Raw genomic sequence first — 19174 nt, forward strand, 5'->3', positions numbered from 1 at the left:
AAGGGCACAAATGCATTATGATGACATCTTTATGATCTCAGTTAATCCCAGTGGTCTTCCAAAGCTTTATCTCCAAATGCTGCCACTTTAGGAGTCAGGGTTTCATTGTGGATTTGAACTCAGAGGGACACACGTGTTAATTCATCACATGTATGATTACAATGAGTACTTGGAAAGAGTTAAATCTTTCCTTGGTTAAACTGTTCTGGAGTTTGAGAAACAACAACAACAAAATGAGACAACTTGCTGACTCAGGCTTTAAAGTTTCACATTCCAGGGCATAACCCTGGAAGCTGGGCTTGGGGTGTGGGTGCAGGGGACACCCCTACACCCAACAAGGCTAAGGAAAAGATAGCTAGCAAGCTTCCCAGTAAATAGAAGTCTATGATTTGTTGGGTTTTTTTTTTTTTTTGGTTTGTTTGTTTGTTTTAAAACTCAGAGCAAGAATATTCTATGACATCCAAAAAATACAAAATTCCCCTTTCAATGTCCCTACATGCCATTTGGATTACAAACACCCTGTTCACTTACAAGCTGCCAGTGTTGCTCTAGGATACATCAGCAGGGCCAACTGGCTACAACAGAGCCTGCATGATGTATTGTCTGACCTACTACAGGAGAAGTTTGTCAAACCCTGACATGCAAATGTATACAGCCAATGGTTTCCGGTTTCAACTCTTTTAAAGTCTGGTCCACTGACAACTAGACTAGGGTCCCTGAAGTCAGGCCAGTCTAGAGTCAGGTTTATCTGCCTTTAAGTCTCCATTCCGGGGTTGGGGATTTAGCTCAGTGGTAGAGGGCTTGCCTAGCAGGCGCAAGGCCCTGGGTTCAGTCCCCAGCTCTGAAAAAAAGAAAAAAGAAAAAAAAAAGTCTCCATTCCTTGGCTACCACTCATCCTCAGGTGACAGGAAGAGAGAGGAATGGGAGCTAAGAGTGGTACCTGGTATGGAATCCCACACTGGACACTGTCAGTGGCAATTTTCCTGTGGACCCACTTTCAGTGTTTCTGACCTGGTTTTGTTTTGTCTCCGCCCCTTTTACACAAAGGTAATCTTAAAGGATGTGGACTCACTTCTCTACGTGGACACTGACGTCCTCTTTCTGCGGCCCGTGGACGACATCTGGAAGCTTCTTAGGCAGTTTAACTCCACCCAGCTCGCTGCTATGGCCCCAGAGCATGAAATCCCTAAGATTGGCTGGTACAGCCGCTTTGCCCGGCATCCTTTCTACGGCTCTGCTGGGGTTAACTCAGGGGTCATGCTCATGAACTTGACTCGCATAAGAAGTACCCAGTTCAAGGTAAGGAGGAGCTTGAAAATGCCATCTAAAGACCAGGAGTTAAGGGCGATGGTGGCAAAGCCCCTTAAATCCCAGCAGTCAGGAGCCAGGGGCAAGCAGATCTCTGAAGTCAAGGCCAGCCTGATCTACAGAGAGAGTTCTAGGACAGACTGGATAACTTCGAGAAACACTATCAGAAAAAAAAAAAAAAAAAAAAAAAGACCAGGAGTTTGCCTTTCCAGTAGGGACACACTGGGATACTTTGTGTGACTGTGGCTGTGCTGATCTGGCCTGTGGGTGTGGATAGAAGGATCCAGAGGAAGGTATTTGAAACATTATTGAATTTTACTCAGAAGAGCTCGGGGGGTTGTGGAATATAAAACTTCATAGTCTCCATTCAGAAATACTATGTGATGTTTCTAAATTACAGTGTCCGAACTATGTTTATCCAGGACTTCAAAGCTCATGCTCAGCTGATCCTGGTCTCTTTTCTTCTAGTAGTAAAAATAAATAAATAAATAAATAAATAAATAAATAAATAAATAAATAAATAAGAAGAACCAAAATGAAAGTTTTTAGATGTCAGTCCCCATTCTCCTCGTGTTAAGAGTAGAAGAGGGCTGGAGAGATGGCTCAGTGGTTAAGAACCCTGGCTACTCTTCCAAAGGTCCTGAGTTCAAATCCTAGCAACCACATGGTGGCTCACAGCCATCTATAATGAGATCAGAAGCCCTCTTCTGATGTGTCTGAAGACAGCTACAGTGTACTTATATATAATAAATAAATCTTTAAAAAAGAAGAAGAAGAAGAATAGGAGGGCTGGGATATAGCTCAGTTGGTAAAGAGCTTCCCTTGCAAGCCTGAGGACCTGTGTTCAATCCACGTGCTAAAAAAAAGCAAAAAACAAAAAATAAACAAACAAACAAAAAAGCCAGAAAATATCTTTTAAAAGTCAGGCAAAAATGGTGCATGCCTTTAATCCTAGTACTCAGGGGGCAAAGACAGGGGAATCTCTGAGTTCAAGGCTAGACTGGACTACAGAGTGAGTTCTAGGACAACCAGGGCTAGACAGAGAAACTCTGTCTTGAAACAAAATAAAGCCAAGCCAGGCCAAGCCAGGTGTGGCTTATCATCCCAGTGCTGGGGAGACAGAGGCAGGCAGGTTCCTGGGGATTCACTGGCCAGCTAGTATATCCTATGTGGTAAGCTCCAGGCCACTGAGAGATCCCATCTCATAAAACAAGTAAAGGGTCTTTAAGAAGCAACATTTGATGTTCATTGGCCTCCACCAGCACTTGCACCCATGCTCACATTCACCTACAGGTTTGCACCACCACGCACATGAATGTGCACATACCTGTACACACAAACACTGAAAAAGGAAGAATAACCAGTGTGTGGTCTATGCAAGACTTCAGTCCACAGTGTGCCAAAACAAGGCTATACCTCCTAATAGTAGCACTTCCCGTGGGCCAAGCATTTTCAAACCACCACACACCCACCCATACACATAAATAGGAAAAATTTAAAAACAACAGGCTAGCCTGTTTATTACTAGCAGTAGTACAATTTCCAAAGATCTCAAGTGAAGAAAAAATAATCATACTTTTATGCCTTAGAAATTTCCAGAAAAAATGCTTAGAAGATCTTTAATTGTTTATTGTAGATGCTTTGGTGAAAAGTAGAAATAGGATTTAGAAAGGGCAGCAGAAAAAATACAATTTGTAACTTTTTATCTTAATGTGCTAGTTGAATACTTCACTTGTGGGTGTGTTACCTTTAGTTTAAAAATAATTTTTCTAAAACAAGGACAGGATTATGGAGGCACATACATAACCACACCATTTGGGAGGTGAATGCAGGAGCCACATTGAAGGCCAGCAGGGATGTAATGCAAGACGTACCAAAATTTGTTAATTAAATGGAGGAATAAGGAAAGAAAGATGGGGGCTGGAGAGATGGCTCAGCCGTTAAAGGCTAGGCTCACAACCAAAAATATAAGGAAAGAAAGATGGTTTCTCCATTAAATGCCTCCGGGACTCTGTGATCACTGTTTTGTTTCTTCTCAGATATAAAATAGTTCTAAGATATTTTTAATGAACAAAGCAAAAGAAATAATTCATAATTTCATACTTTAATAATTATGCATGATAACATGCATAACTTCAGCATGTTTTAGAAATCGCAGGCATGATCAGGAGAGAAGACCCAGTGGGTAAAAATGTATGTGGTACCAACCTGATGACTGGAGTTCAGAACCCTAGAACCCATATAAAACTGGACACAGGCGCCCAGTGGCCTGCAACCCCAGCACACTAAAGGTCCAGACAGGAGCCATGCTGGCAGTTATCAGTCAGCTAGCCTAGAGTCGGCAGCAAAGACACTGTGTATCAAACACAGTGGAAAAGGCAGGGCCAGCTATCAGAAGACTGCCATCTCATTCCCACGGGTGTGCTGTGATACATGTGTGCTTGTATCCACATGTACAAATGGGCATTCTCACACATCCCACACGCCTGAGGAAAGGAAAGAAAAGGAAAGGAAAAGGAAGGGAAAGGAAGGCAAGGCAAGGCAAGGCAAGGCTGACGAGATGGCCCAGCAGGTAAGGGACCCAGCTGACAATACAAGCCTGAGACCCTGAATTCCATCTTGGCAACCTACACAAAAGTAGGAGAAAACCAACTTCACAAAGCTGTCCTCCAGGACCTCCACATGTACCCCATGGCACACGGTCACATTCTCCCTCTCTTTCTTTCTCTCAAATAATAAACAAAATTTAAAATAAAAAAGGGAAAAGATAAGATAACCATAAAGGGCTGGAGAGATGGCTCAGTGGTTAAGAGCACTGACTGCTCTTCCAGAGGACCTGAGTTCCATTCCCAGCAACCACATGGTGGCTCACAACCATCTGTAATGGGATCCGATGCCCCCTTCTGGTGTGTCTGAAGATAGCTACAGTGTGCTCATATACATTAAATAAATAAACCTTTTTTTAAAAAGAAAAGATAAGAAAACCATGGAGCCCACTCCACTTTGGTCCACCCTGCACCCGTAGGCACATCCCCCCAAGCTCTACCCACAGCTTCGCTATGCTTGGTTCTGTGACCGGGGAAGCAGGACCACAGCTGCATTTGCTCTGTCTCAAGGATAAGGGAAAGCCGTCCCCATTTCCACAAGACAAGGCTGTGCCTTGCTTTGCCTCAACTGCTTTCATGGTTCTCTCTTCCAGAACAGCCTGATTCCAACAGGTCTGGCTTGGGAGGAGATGCTGCTCCCGCTGTACCAGAAGTATAAGAATGCCATCACGTGGGGAGATCAGGATTTATTAAATATTATTTTTTATTTCAACCCAGGTAAGTGCTCTTTTCAGAATGCCACTGCGTAGGCTTACACCCACCTCATTTCACAGGGAGCATTCCAGGCCTGGGCTGCCATTGATGGACTACAGGGTTCACAGAGAGGCCTGTGTTCCTCTGACCCACCCCTCTATCTGCCCCCTGGGTATCTGCGGAGGCAGGTTCTTAGCAACTGGGACAAAAGGCCAAATGTTGAAGCCTCCAACGCTGCAGTCCGGTTTTAGAGAGCATCTCTGCAGTCTTGCCTCACTATTCTTCCAAGAAGTGCAGTGCAAAGTGGCATATGCCACAAAACCAGATGATTCTGTTGTCATCTCAGCACAAGACCCTCACGCTGGAGCAACTGCTTGATGTCCAGAGTGCAGAGGGCCCAGAGTAAGCTCTTGGCTCCCCAGGGTTTTGTTTTATCTAGAACAAAAGAAAATTTTATATGTTGTTAACTTGGTGGCTGGGAGTGGGAGTGGGGGAGGGTATTGTTGTTGTTGTTGTTTTGTTTTGTTTTTGTGAACTCAACCCAAGCTAGGATCCTTTGGGGAAAGGAACTTCAACTGAGAAAAGTTACTCCTTCAGACTGACCTATAGGCAACTCTCTGGGGCATTTTCTGCATTAATGATTGGTGTGGGAGGCCCACACCAATTGTGTGGGCTCACTGTGGGTGGTACCCTATGGTCTCTGCTCCAGTTCCTGCCCCCAGGTTCCTGCCCTGACTTTCCTCAGTGCTGGACCGTTACCTGAAGTATAAGATGCAAGAAACCCTTTCCTCCCCAAGTTGCTTTTACTTGTAGTCTTTATCACAGTGAATTGAAACATAATTAGAACAAAGAGAGATAAAAATTTGTTTCTGTTTTCATATTAACACCTAAATCTATTAACAGCTCCTTCTTCCCATGCCTACCCTTTGCTAAAAACATATTTAATTTCATTAAAATAAAATAAGGTAATCCTTTATTTATATATTTTAATCTGAATACACCTGTCAGTCCTTCCTTTCCTGATATAGATACCATGTTGATAAAGATTCGGCCTCTGTTACATGTCACCCTTAAAGTACTTGTGGATCAGGGGGGAAAAAAGACTCCTTATGTCTCTGAGTCCAAAATAATCAAATCCTGGGAAAGAAAATAAGGAAGTCAGCATGGATGACATTTAATTCATCCCCTACACACACACACACACACACACACACACACACACACACACACACACACACACACAGTACACGATCTGCACCTCCTTTTTCTTCTTAAGCAGAGATTTCCTTTCTGTAGGTGAAAGTGCATCAGTTAGGGTTCTAGGGCCCTGGAGACAGCCAGGTGGGTGCTGGTTAAATGAAGAGATGGTGTCTTGTGGAAACAAGGAGTAGGAAAACCCGAAGGCTCAGCCCAGCAACTGCAACAGGAAGGGACTTGGTGGGGAATGCACATGACATAAAGCCCCTCCCACTGATGCCATGAGACCCAGTGGGGAATGCAAGTGACATACACCCCCTCTCACTGATGCTCTTTATTCTCCTCTTTGAAGGTTGTCCTGTGCTCCTCGGGCCTTGAAGCAAAGTACTGAAATCTGCTATGGCTCTAGTCACCCACAGAGACTAGATTTATGCCAATTACACACTCCCAGGGGAGAAGTCACAGGGCTCTAGCAAGGATTAGCAGGGCCAGCATGGAGTTTGGGAATAGTGGTTGGCTTGTACCAGTGTGTTAGCTTTCTCCTCACTGTGACCAAACGCCTGACAGAACCAACTTTACGAAGAGGGATCTGTTTAACTCATGGGTTTGCAGTTATCAGTCTGGGACAATCTGGAGAGACAGCTCACACCGTGATGCCAGGTGCAGCTTGCCCCCTGGCTATGAGGGGTTGAGGGGTGGGTTTGGGCCAGGTAGAGCCTTCAAAGGCTTATTCCCACTGACCTACTTCTTCTAGGTAAGCACTGTCTCCTAAAGTTTCCAGATAGTGCCACCAGCTGGGGAACAGCACTCAAAATCTGAGCTTATGGGGCATTTTGGATTCATACTATAACAACTAGTAACCAAGTGGCAGGTACTAAGAAAGAGCGCAGGTTGAGGTCAAGGTGTTCAGCTAAAGGTCATGCCACGAAACAGATATAACCAATGTAAGAGGGTTATTGGGGAAGAACAGAAGGCCATCTGGGAGTGGGCACGTGAGAAAGAAATAGAGACAGACAGACAGGCTGGGGGACAGAAAGAATGAGAGAGAGCCGTGATGTCCAGAGGGACCTTTTAAAGGATGTGTGGTGCTAAGCAACTATTAGCAACAATGGAAATGTACTGTACCTGGTGGCAATGGGTGATGACGTAAGCTGCTGGTGCTGGGTAACTGGAAGGCGGGTTGGGGAAGCTCTTAATTTACAGCAGCAGATGTTGCTCTAAGCTTTATCTTATTCAGACTTCATAATGACTGTCACAGTCAGTGTTCTGTTGCTGTGAAGAGACATCATGAGCACAGCAACTCTTATAAAAGGAAGAATTTAATTGGGCCTTGCTTGGAGATTCACAGATTTAGTTCATTATCAGCAGCAGCAGAAGCATGGCAGCACACAACCAGACATGGTGCTGGAGAAGTAATTGTAGGTTCGACATCCGGATCCGATCCGCAGGCAGCCGGAAGAGAGAGAGACTCAGGGCTTGGAATGAGCTTTCTGAAACCCACCCCCAGTGACACACTTCCTCCAACAAAGGCCACACCTTCTAATCCTTTCAAATAGCGCCACTCCCTGGAGACAAGTATTGAAATCTATAAGCCCATGGGGGCCATTCTCATTCAAACCACCATCATGACACAGCATCTTACAGAGAGGAAGGAGGTAATGAGTCGCAACACGGGTGTATATAACCGAGGCTCACACTCCAATTCCAGTCCTAGGGAGGCAGCGGTGAACATCTTAGACTCGGGTAGAGGATCCTAGAGCACCAGACAGGTATCCTGGCATGGGCATTTTGACTATTTTATTTCTTTCCTTTAAATATGGCATTCTGGAGACTGGAGATATGATTCTGTGGTAAAAAAAAAACATGTACTGCTCTTGCAAAGGACCTGAGTTCAGTTCCCAGCAACCTCATCAGGGAGTTCACAACTGTGTGAAACTCCAGCCCCAAAGGAAGTTCCGCCTCTGTTTTGCACAGGCACATGCACTCGTGCACATACCCATGTGGACACCACCCTTAAACATAAAATGAATCTTTTTCTTTTTTTTTTTTTTTTTTTGGTTCTTTTTTTTCGGAGCTGGGGACCGAACCCAGGGCCTTGCGCTTCCTAGGTAAGCGCTCTACCACTGAGCTAAATCCCCAGCCCCGAATCTTTTTCTTAAATGGTATTTTGTTCTCTTGTCACATGGTTAGAACTATCTGACATGAACGCCTCCATCCACAGTCCCAAGCTGAGGATGAGCCACTGGAAAGGTATGGTGGCTTTGCCACAAATCATCTTAGCTTATTGTCTTAGCTGATTCAAACCACCACAGTGGCTTGAACAAACGTGGCTTCCATAGGCTCATCTATTTCAATGCCTGGTCAGTAGGGAATGACACTATTTAAAAGATGAGGAGGTGTGGTCTTTTAGAAGGAAGTGTGAGACTGAAGGCCGGCTTTGAGGGTTCAAAAGCCTGTGCTGTGTCAGGTCCCAGAGGCTCTCTCTCCCTGCTGCCTGGGATCCGGACTTAGAACTCTTAGCTACTTCAACACCTTACCTGCCTTTGTGCCAGCATGATGAGACTGGACTAAACCTCAGAAAGTGTAAACAAGCCCAGTTAAATGCTTTCCTTTCTAAGAGTTGTGGTGGACACAGTGTCTCTTCACAGCACTAGAACGGGTGCCTACTTCTGAGACCCACTGAGCCAAAGATACTGTGGCACGATTATGAAGTTGTTCAAAACCCTGGTTCTGAGCAGAGCCTGATGAGGAACCAGGAATTCTGGTCTCAGGTCCGTGCTAGGTGAACTCCCTCACTGCTCTCTGTGTGGCCATTTGAGCCCATTTTACCCAGGCACTGTATTAAACAGTGGCTCTCTCTACAGACATCTAAGGATAGCCATCCCTTATAAGTTTTTCATTCATTTATTTTATATGTGGGCTTTCTGCAACCTAGAGCCAATTGTTTTCTATTTGTTTTGTTTTGTTTTAAGATGTGTCACCTTCAGCCATATAAAGAAGAGGGTGATGATATTGGCAGCGACCTGGGAGATAAACATGTTCATAGTCAAAGCTGATTGGGTGGCTATGGATAAAGCCGCGCACTGATGAGAGTCTCCTGTAGCCACCAACCTGCTTTCTGACATGTATTTAAAAGTCATTAGCTAAAAACTGCCATAAACTTCCTGCCATAATTAAATAGTGAATCTGTGGATGTGTGAGTGCCTGGCTAGGTTACAGACTGCCTGGAGAGGAGGCTAATGAAGCCCATGGGGACTGTGCAGGCAGCGGGTCCCACAGGACATATCCTGGTATGTGAGCCAAGGTGGCTTCTTCCAGAATGAAAGGCTGAGCTCCCATTGTGTGTGTGTGCCTGGGGTGGGGGTGGGGGTAGGGATTGTTCATGTCTACGCATACATGTATGTGTGGTGCATGCATGTGGAAAATGGAGGCCAGAGTCTGACTTTGGGTGCCTTCTTCAATCACACTTCCACCTTTTGTTTGTTTGTTTTTGAGACAAGGTCTTTCCTTGAACCTGTAGCTTGCCATTTTGGCTGGCTGGCCAGCAAACCTGAAGGGTATTCCTCCAGTCTCTGTGTACCCAGCCCTAGGATTACATGTGTATGCTGCTGTGCCTGGCTTTTACATGGGTGCAGGGGATCAAACTTAGGTCTTCGTGCTTGCAAGACAGGCACTTTACCAGCTGAGCCATCTCGTCAGCTCCTGAGCTCATACCTTGACAGCTGGCTGGCTTTGAGTCTTGGCCAGAGTTTAATAGAGAAAACCTTACCAAAATCCAAGGGAACTCTGTTGAGATGAATGAGCTTCAGTCTCAGGGATCAAAACTCCACTCAAGGGGCTGAGAGGTGGCTCAGTGGTTAAGAGCACTGGATGCTCTTCCAGAGGACCCAGGTTCAATTCCTGGCACCCACGTGGCAGCTCACAACTGTCTTTAGCTCTAGTGCTAGAGGATCCTACATTCTCACACAGACATGGGAAACACCAATGCATATCACACACACACACATGCACACACACACGCACACATGTGTGCATGTGTGCATGCTCACACATGCCACACACGCATACATACATATTTTCCACTCAGATCAGCTACAGACGGCAGAGATAGTCACGTGTGTCCAGCAAAGCCAGGCTTTCTGGGGGCTGTCTTTGGGATGCTGCCAAGGACTGTAGTAATTGCTTCAGACTCCAGAGTCCTCCTTGGCTGCGGCATCTTTTCTTCTTAAGAGATTCCAGTATCTGACAAAATTCTCTGTCTTCCCGGTTCAGCCTGATTGTCAGTCAATGCATAAGAGACCACAGCAAATAAAGATGGTTTTCTTACAGTTTCTAATTCAAGTGGGAGAGAAATAGACCAACTGTAAGACCAACTGGTCTGGTTGTAAGGGGCCTGAGGAAGAGGTTTCCCCACCCACACTTGCTGCCACTTTGGGCAAATTTCTAAAAAATACTGCAAAGAAAGTAAAACAAACCAGGTATGAATGACAAGTCAGAGCATCCCAACCAGAAGAGAAGTATTGAACTCTGTAAGGGAGAGAGAAGAGCCAGCCTGAACGTTACTGTTTCGGTGTTCGATTCATTTATCTCACATTCGAGGTTATTCTGGACACTGGTGGACTAAGAAACTCACGAACCACGATTTATGTACAGCACAAGAGACCAAAAGGATATTAGGGTCCATATGAGAAAGGCGCGGTTTATAGCTTTGGTTTTGTTATTGTTTCAGTGCAAGGCCTCAGAAGTGTTGGTTAATGGATGGAAATTAGGAAAATAGAGTGGAGGGGTGACTTAAAAGGAAGAGAAACAAAATCACGGCCAAGGAACTGAGGGAAAAGGGAAGTGGGGGCGGAGGGAAGAATTCAGAAAGAGATGAGACAGAGAAACTTATACACACACACACACACACACACACACACACACACACACACACATGGGATGGGGGAGAGACAGAGAGAGAGAGAGAGAGAGAGAGAGAGAGAGAGAGAGAGAGAGAGAGAGAGAGAGAGAATAAGCATCTCTCCACACAGATGAGCTGTCAGGCGACAATTCTGCCTCCCCCGCCTAAGTGCTGGGATTATAGGTGTACAGCACCACCACAACCAAACACAATTATCATGGTGTGAAAAGCCTCCATTCTGTTGCTGGAGGGTAGTAATTGAGTGGCAAGATCATCTTTCTGTGAAGTTAAAATGACCAGGCACGAGCCATTCCAAAATCTTCAGCACCCACCGGGTATGAATCATCGGAGCCACAAGTGGGCCCTGGCACTTGTGTAGACTCTTCCTAACTATCTATCACTAATGGCTATAACCCATAGAGAACCACTCAATTTTATATATATATGTATATATACATATATGCATATATATGTATATATATATATATATATGTATTCCAGAGAGAAAATAGCAAAGACCGAGGAATTCAAGAAACAGTGACTTGAATTTTCACTTGTTTGTTATGTTTTTAATTTGTTTTTGGACAGTCTCATGGTGTACTCGGAGGGGGTGGAGGGTATACACTGCAAGGTGCACATGTACATGTGTGATATGTGTGTACATGCCAGAGTACAACCATGGATGTAGTTCCTCAAGTACTAGACACCTTGGCTAGGGGACAGGATCTCTCATTGGCCTGGAATTCACCACACAGGCTGGGCTGATGAACCAGTGAGCCACAGGGATCTCGTCTTCTCTGCTTGAAAATGCAAAGATGCTACCATACCTGGCTATTTTTACATGAGTTCTGGGAATCGATCAGGCCTTCAAGCTTGTACAACAGGCACTTTGTCAACTAAGCAATCCCCTGGACCAAATCTTATTTTTTATGCCCACCGCCTTTTTTGTTTTATTTAATTTGATGACAGTGTCCCCATTGCTGGACAGAATTGCTCTTTCCCCATCTCACGCTGTCCACAAGCCCTGCCCTCCAGTGATTCCCTGCTAAACCAGTCAGACCATATATTCCCTGGTTTCTACATCCTGTAAACCCAAGAACAGAATCCTGGGCCTGCTTACCCAGCAGCAGGGCTAATTAGTCCCCACCCAAGAAGCTGGGACCTGCCCCTCTTCTGCCTCCAATTCAGCCTCAAGTCAGATTTTATCAGCTACTTAGTTGTCTGCAGCCAACACAGATTTCTGTCTTGATTATTTCAGACCAAAGCAGTGGATTTAACAGCTTGTCCTCTATCTCCCCTCCCCCCATTGAGGAGCTCTTCTCTCCAGCAAAGCCCAGAGGATGACTTACCTTCTTCTAAAACACATTCCGATTTCCAGAATTTTAATATGATCAGACCATCTTCTTCCTGGAGTATTCTTCCAAGTCTGTGTTTCTGTCAGAACTGCATCCTGACCGAAGCCTGCCTTTAAAGGGAACTGTCAAAACTGGACACCACTCTCCTGAAGTGACACGGGACAGACCCTTCCCATGACTACATGTATATTTTTCATTTCTCACTCCAGAAAATTCTGTCAAAGTGTGAATTGAATTTCTTCCCGAGTTTAGTTTTGTATTTGAGGTGTGGCAGCTGGGTGACTTAGCTGGTATTTAGGAAATGTGTGAGGCCCTGAACTTACAAGCAAGCAACCATTCTTTTAAGCCTGTGTTGTTCCTGACTTGTATTTTTCAATACTCAGGGTCCAAAGGTTCCATTAAATTCTTAAAGAGATCTGTGGCTCGCAAGATAGAAAAGAATGGTGCTGCACATCCAGGAATGGTTGTCATTAACACTGATCAGAGGTGTACTGTGTGCTGCTGTCCACTGGTGTGCTTTAAAATAAAATGTTTCCACTTGACAAAACCTTTCCAAAGAAACGATCCATTGCTGACACCCTGGGGCAGTCCTATGTGCTTGGCACACATTTGTTGTGTATCTGATTTTTTTTCTTCCTCTTGGAGTACTAGGGGTTGAACACAGGGCTTCACGAATGTTAGCAACTTCTCACCCTCAGCGTGACATATGTTAAAATTTTAGTAAACAAAATCAGGGAGATCCTATTAGTTCCATTTTATAAATGAGGAAGCTGGAGTATCTAGAAGTGACCAGTTCCAGGTTTCACTGTTCATAAGTGAGAAGTCGAGCTTCAGACCCAAGTGTGCTGGCTGGTCTTTGTCGGTTTGACACAGACTGAGCTACCTAGAAAAAACCACAGTTAAGGAATTAATTCCATCATATTGACCAGTGGGCATATCTGTGGGGCATTAATTTCTTGGTTAATGATTGATGTGGGAGGGCCCCACCCACTGTGGGTGATGCTTCCCTGGGGCAAGTGATCCAGCACTGCCTAAGAAAGCAAAGTGGGCAAGTCATGGAGAGCAAGCCAGTAAGCAGCATTCCTCCATGCCTCTGCTTCAGTGCCTGCCTGCAGCTTCCTGCCTTGAGCTCCTGCTTGATTCCCTTTAGTGACAAATTGTTATCTGGAAGTCAGTACGAAATAAACCCCTTCCTCTCCAAGGTTTTTTTGTTTTTGTTTGTTTGTTTGTTTGTTTGTTTGTTTTTATCATGGTGCTTTATCATCACAGCAACAGAGAGACAAACGAAGACACAGCACCGTTAACTCCTTGTTTTAGATGCTGTTTGCCTTTTGTTTACCATCACTCATGGGTGCCCCCTGGATCATTGATCTCAGAATTTAAACAAGTGTGGTATATTTGACACAGGACGTCATAGCCACACTCATAAGCATTGAAATCATGCACCGTGTGTGGTTTATAAGTATTAAGTTTTAAGCACCAGACACGTAGATGACAGCTGGCACTGACTGTAGCTGTGTCTCTTCCCCTGTTACCACCAGAGTGTCTCTACGTGTTCCCCTGCCAGTGGAACTACCGGCCTGATCACTGCATGTATGGAAGCAACTGCAAAGAGGCTGAGCGGGAAGGTGTGTCTGTTCTGCATGGCAACCGTGGCGTCTACCATGATGACAAGCAGCCCACTTTCCGAGCGCTCTATGAAGCAATCCGGGATGTAAGTATCCTCTTCAAAGTACCACTCAGCAGACATATGCTTACCAGCAAGATGCATTTCAAGTGCTGTGGTCCACAGGGACCTTGAAGGCCAAATACTCCCAGAGAAAACTACTATGCCTTTTGCCATCCCGTAGAGTAAGAGTTCCGGGTAAGAGAGAATGCAAAAAAAAAAAAAAAAGATCGTTTTATTTAGTTCAAGCTAAGCATGTTGCCTGGTTACCAGCTCTAAGCTCTTAAGCAATCACGTCTCAGGTCAATTAGAAGCTGCCACATTGAAAGCCACAACTTGTCGGTTCCTTTTTTTCTTTGTGTATGTGTGTGTACATGTTTGTGTCCGTTGCATGCATATATGTGGGTGAGTGTACATATGGAGTCCAGAGGTTGACACTGGATGTTTTCTTCAACCTTTCTTAAAATGTGTGTATGGGTGTTTTGCCTGCATGCATGCCTGTGCACCACATGTGTGCCTGATGCCCTTGGAGGACATAAGAGTGTGTTGAATCTCCTGGAACTAGAATTAAAGAGGGCTGTGAGACACCACATGGGTGCTGGGAATTGAGCTCATGTTCTCTGAAAGAGCAGCTAGTACTCTTAAGTATTGAGCCATCTCTCCAGCCCCTCTACTTTATATTCTGAGACATAACCTAGAGTGTACTGGTTTGACTATGAACCCGAAGATCCCACTGTCTGTACCTCCCCAGTCCTGGGATTATAGGTATAATCCAACACACACATAACTTTTTACATGGGTTCTGGGCATCAGGTTCAGTTCCTTCAGTTTGCACACATGCTCTTTGCTAACTGAGCCATATCCTCAGCCACCAAGCCCTTGACTTAAATAAGTGCAAGCAAGAAGCAAAAAAAAAAGGTGCCTGCCATTTTTACCACCAAAGGGTATAAGGGTCGTGTGGATGCCTCCTAGATGGTAGGAATCTTCTGAGAGCCAAGAGGCCTTGAGTTCTACGTATCATGGACCATGAGCCAACGATGGGGAGCCCTGTAGCTGCATGTGCTTGGTTTCAAAGATCACATATAGTAGAGCCTCTTCCCTATGGTTTTACTTTATATGGCTTCAGTCAACATGTCCAACGATGGGTTAAATGTATTACATGGAAAATTCCAGAGTTACCCGCTTCATAAGTTGTAAACCGTGGGCTGTTCCTAGTAACATAGAATTTGATGCCATCCTGCTCTGTCCTGCCAGGGATGTGAATCACCTCTTTGAACATGTATCCACACGGGATATGTTACTCACCCACCATTGATATAGTAGCCACAAGGTGTCCAGTCTGTAGGGTTCCGAACTCACTCATCGTGGTTTCAGGCATCCACCAAGAATGTAGGAATGTACTCCATGACTAAAGGATGATTTTATATACAATAATGCTGCCATGGAGGGAGTGGGAACCTCCTATAGTTTGAGCCCACTCTTTCTTCCTTGAAGAGATGTGTGAACACAGGCTAAGGAGCGATTCGGGGTTGTATGCACTATTCCCTCGGGGAATTCTGTGTTGCCCAGTACCTTGACACTGAGATGACCAGTAGGAAGCCAGCAGCAGGTACTTACAAGGAGTGCCTTCCACAAGCTGTCCCTTCAAGACGCAGGGCAGGGATCAGCAAACTTTTCCAGCAGAAAGAATCCATAGGAGATTTGTGTTTTTGGCATTCATAAACAAGGTCATGGGGAGCACAGTGACCTTCTCCATTCGTGCACTGTCACTGGCTGAATTGGCATTCTAACAGTGAAGGCTCTTGGCCCTGACTGTGGGTTCCACAATGCCCAAACTATTTGCTGTCTACTCCTTCCCCCCCCCCAACCACAAGAACTGTTTGCTGATCCCCTGATATACACTATATTAAATTTTTTTTCTTTTTCTTAAAGATCTGAGAACCCAGTGCTGGCACTCAGATATGCACACGCCACAGCCACGTGTGCACTCCAGAGCACACCCTCGAATGTTCTTCACCTCCTACCTTGTGGAGGCAGGGTCTCTGTCCTTTACTATTTTGCGTGTCAGCTGACCCATGAGATGCTGAGGACTCCACCATCTCTGTCCCCAGAGAAGTACAGGATTACAAATACATGCTACCACGACAGGCTACTCATGGCCTCTGGGGCTCCAGACATTGGTCGTCACACTTTATGGCAAGCACTCTATCCACTGAGCCATCTCCCGCCCTGTAAAGTATCTTCGTGACCCACCCCCCAGCCTATAACACATCCCTCTGTATGAAGATGAGCATTTTACTAAAGAATTCCAGCTCTGGTCGCGCCAGGGCTGTCCTCCCCACAGGGGATCACCTACCGTGCATCCGATCACCTCTTCTCCTGTTTCCTGCTATTTAGTTTTCAAAGGGCAAGTGATTGAATTACACAATCTGTTATGCACTCTGTGACATTCTCACACTTGGTTACTCAAACATTGACTCAAGGGGGAAACCCATCCCCAGCACGGGTGGAAGTCAAGAAAGCCTGCAGCTGCGTGGGCTCCACTTTCCCTTGTGATCTGGCCCTGCTTGGGGATTGAGCAATCGTGGGCTGAAATGACTCATCTGGCTTTGTTCTCTCAGGGATCAGCAAGACAGCCAAATGACTCTGCATCTTAAACAGTTCTACATAATCACTCCGTGGGGTTCCACACTTTAGCTGAAGGAAAGCTTTCATTCAGGCATTTCCATGGGGAGAGTTACTAGCTCCAAATCAACACGGGAGTGAATACACTCCAACTTAAAGCTGCGCTCCCCTGTGCCCGCCTTCCTCCACTGGGCTGTGACATTTTTACCATATGGAAGAGCATTAGAGCTGGCTTTCCGCCTGAGCTCAAACCCCAATTCTATCACCCTCTGATTAGTCATTAACTGCTGTTACCTTACTGAGCCTCAGTTGATTTCATCATCATAAAATGAAGATAATAGAGGGATGGAGAGATGGCTCAGCAGCTAAGAGGGCTGGCTGATCTTCTAAAGGACCCAGGTTCAGTTCCCAGCATTCACATGGCAGCTCACAACTGTCTGTAACTCCAGTCCCAGAGGATCCAGCACCCTCACACACGCATACATGCACACAAAACACCAATGCATTTGAAATTAAAATAATAAAATAAAATAAAAGATAATAATGTTACCTTCTAAGGCCTGGGGAAATGGCTCAGAGTTTAAGAGCACTTGCTCTCCCACAAGACCCCGAGTTCTGTTCCCAACATTCATGACAGGTGACTCACAGGTCTACAGAGTCCAACAAACTCTTCTGGCTCCTGTGGGCATGTGCACACATGTGGCTTGTGTGTGCAATGTGCACAAACACACACACAAATACACACACAGACACAGAAAGAGAGAGAGAGAGACAGAGAGACAGAGAGAGATACACAGAGAGAGACAGAGAGAGATAGACTTTAAAAATATTATCTTCCTAATGAGATAGTTATGAGGATTAACGAAATGATGGCCTTTAAACTTTAATCACACACCTGACAGTTGTATTCAGAATGTAGACATTGTTCTAATGGCAAACATTTCACATGTTTCTTTTCCCTAGCGTGCAGCCTTTCTTTCTCATATGCACACAGCCTAACCCTGCATATGTTTGTATGAAGGACTGGTGTATGCTCCCCATCGTGACCCTCCAACAGTCATCAGAGAGATATTTTTCAGGAGTTCTTTCAACGGTCATCTATAAAGCCTACTTTAGGCAGGAATAATTCCAGTCGCCTAGGATTTGGAGACTAGCAATATAGACCAAGCCCTGTGGTCGAGATCTCTGTTCTAGCTAGGCCGTGGTAGTGCATGCCTTTCATCCCAGCACTCGGGAAGCAGAGGCAGGTGGATCTCTGAGTTCAAGGCCAGCCTGGTCTACAGAGTAAGCTCCCAGACAACCAGGACTACACAGAGAAACCCTGCCTTAAAAAACAAACAAAAAAAAAAAATCTCTGTCCTAGTAGAGCAAGCCAGGTGATATAAAAGTTTTCTGTAACAAAGGAAGGTCCTATCAGAATGGAAAGGATTAAAGTTCTAAGAGGAACAGGTAGGATATTTCAGTAGCCGGGTTGTCAGGGAATGCCTGTGCTAGCCTGGGACTCAGTCAGATGGGGGCATTCATGGGGAAACCCAGGGAAGATCCTGCCAACCAGAGGGCACAATCAGGAAACTCCCAGTGGGGAATGAAGTAGGTGTACCAGGGCACAGGAGTATCGTCACTCCAGCCATCATGGAGAGATAATGGGAGGGAAGAAGATGCAGCAGGGTTCCAGATCACCTGGAGCTTTAGAAGCAAGAGTTAGACTGCAGTCTGGGCAGGAAAGTGACAGCTGTGATCTATGGTGGCTTATGTCAACTAATTGCAGACTTGCAAGGAGGAGGAGGTGCAGGGCTGTTTGTGATATAGATAGCAGCTGAGAATTGAGCTAGAGGGAGTTTGTGTGCAAGTGGGAAGGTAGGAGGGCAGGGCTATGGAGATGGAATTTCTGGTCATTTGGCTAAGGGTTGTGGGAGAAAGCAACTGTGTCCCAAGCCTGAGCTGGTATGTGGCTCATTTTCAACTTACCTCAACGCCTGGATGATCCACATCTGATGACCTTGAAAGACTGGGAGACTTGTTCTAGCAAAGTAGACACCCATCCACTCTGCTCTGGGGCTAGAATAGGGCTTGCCCTTTGACCTTTCTGTTTCTCCCTCCTTTTCTCCCTCGGGTTTTTTCATTGGCAAGAGTTAAGCTCCCTACTTGATCTACCAGCTGCCCTTTCTCTTTCAATAGGATGGTGATAAAGCTTGGCACATGCTAGTTTCCAAGTAGTCCAAAAGGTTTATTTTGAAAAATACTGTTCTTTTGTATATCTCATGGGAAAATACAGAGACATTAAACACATCAAATCCTCACATGTTCGATACTGAGTGAATTTTAAAAACTCAAAGTGATCACTGACCTTTGGCCTCTTGATTACTCCCCGCCACCCCAACCTTCTCCACTTGACCCTATGCCACGGATCAAACTCAGAACTTTAAAATGCTAAGCAAGTGTTTTAACAGTGAGCCAAACCCCTAGCCTAGTGCCTAGAACATTTTGCTAAGAGACTTGTATTTGCTAAACTCTTGGCTTTCTGTAGCCACTGTAGACAGGCTCTTAAGTTTCTTGGATGGCAAATTAATTATTTAGTTAATTAATTAGGGCTGGAGAGGTTGCTCATTGGTTAAGACCACTTGCTACTTTTGCAGAAGATTCAGGTTCAGATCCCAGCACCCACATAGTGACTCATAACTGCCTGTAATTCTAGTTCCAAGGAATCCAGTACCCTCTTCTGACCTCTGTGGGTACCAGGAATGCAGCAGTGTGTGTGTGTGTGTGTGTGTGTGTGTATATATATATATATATGTATATGTATATATGTATATATGTATATATG

General features: G+C 45.2%; 1 protein-coding gene across 4 annotated transcripts in view; it reads left to right on the forward strand.

The window, feature by feature from the left end:
* Gxylt2 (glucoside xylosyltransferase 2) overlaps positions 1-19174 on the forward strand; it is a 102472-nt gene that overhangs the window by 63017 nt on the left and 20281 nt on the right. For all 4 annotated transcript variants that reach the window (XR_005503781.2, XR_005503782.2, XM_039108771.2 and 1 more), the window contains exons 4-6: positions 1048-1299; positions 4508-4631; positions 13601-13773. Coding sequence is in view for 2 of the 4 variants with exons in the window: in XM_039108771.2 (XP_038964699.1) it covers positions 1048-1299; positions 4508-4631; positions 13601-13773 (549 nt within the window). In the remaining 2 variants the exon portion in view is untranslated. The remainder of the gene's footprint in view (positions 1-1047; positions 1300-4507; positions 4632-13600; positions 13774-19174) is intronic.

The sequence above is a fragment of the Rattus norvegicus genome, chromosome 4 (genome assembly GCF_036323735.1).
Source record: "Rattus norvegicus strain BN/NHsdMcwi chromosome 4, GRCr8, whole genome shotgun sequence".
In the NCBI taxonomy this organism is placed as follows: Eukaryota; Metazoa; Chordata; class Mammalia; order Rodentia; family Muridae; genus Rattus; species Rattus norvegicus.